The sequence below is a fragment of the Haliaeetus leucocephalus genome, unplaced genomic scaffold (assembly GCF_000737465.1).
Source record: "Haliaeetus leucocephalus isolate CR32 unplaced genomic scaffold, Haliaeetus_leucocephalus-4.0 Scaffold395, whole genome shotgun sequence".
Taxonomy (NCBI): Eukaryota; Metazoa; Chordata; class Aves; order Accipitriformes; family Accipitridae; genus Haliaeetus; species Haliaeetus leucocephalus.
The window spans coordinates 9,069,670-9,070,053 of NW_010972831.1; the positions used below are offsets into that span (position 1 = coordinate 9,069,670).

At 72.1% G+C, this 384-nt stretch overlaps 1 protein-coding gene across 1 annotated transcript in view; it reads right to left on the reverse strand.

Moving 5' to 3' along the window:
• LOC104835798 (coiled-coil domain-containing protein 92) overlaps window positions 1–384 on the reverse strand; it is a 26,874-nt gene that overhangs the window by 15,134 nt on the left and 11,356 nt on the right. Inside the window, exon 4 of the mRNA XM_010573969.1 lies at window positions 19–297. Coding sequence (XP_010572271.1) covers window positions 19–297 — 279 coding nt within the window. The remainder of the gene's footprint in view (window positions 1–18; window positions 298–384) is intronic.

Consider the following 384-nt stretch of genomic DNA (forward strand, 5'->3'; position numbering starts at 1 on the left):
GCTCGGGGGGCCGGGGGCCCGGCAGGCGCTGGGCGGTGGCGTGGAGCTGGAGGGAGAGGTAGGCGGCCGCCTCGGTCTGCTTCTGCAGCTCGGTGTCGAGGATGGTGACGCGGTGGCTCCGGCGCTTCAGCTCCTCCAGGAACCGGCGCTCCTTGCTGCGGAGGCTGGAGCGCAGGGCGGCCACCAGCGTCTCCTTGTGCTGCAGCTCCTTGCGCAGCTCCAGGTTGTCCTTCTCCTTCTCCTGCAGCCGGGCCTCCATCACCCGGCACTTCTCCTCCAGCTCCCGGTCCAGCACATCTGCGGGGGCAAAGGCACACGTCGCGGTTTAACCCGGGCCGAGCACCGCGCAGCCGCTCGCTCGCTCCCCCCGCCCCCGCCACCACC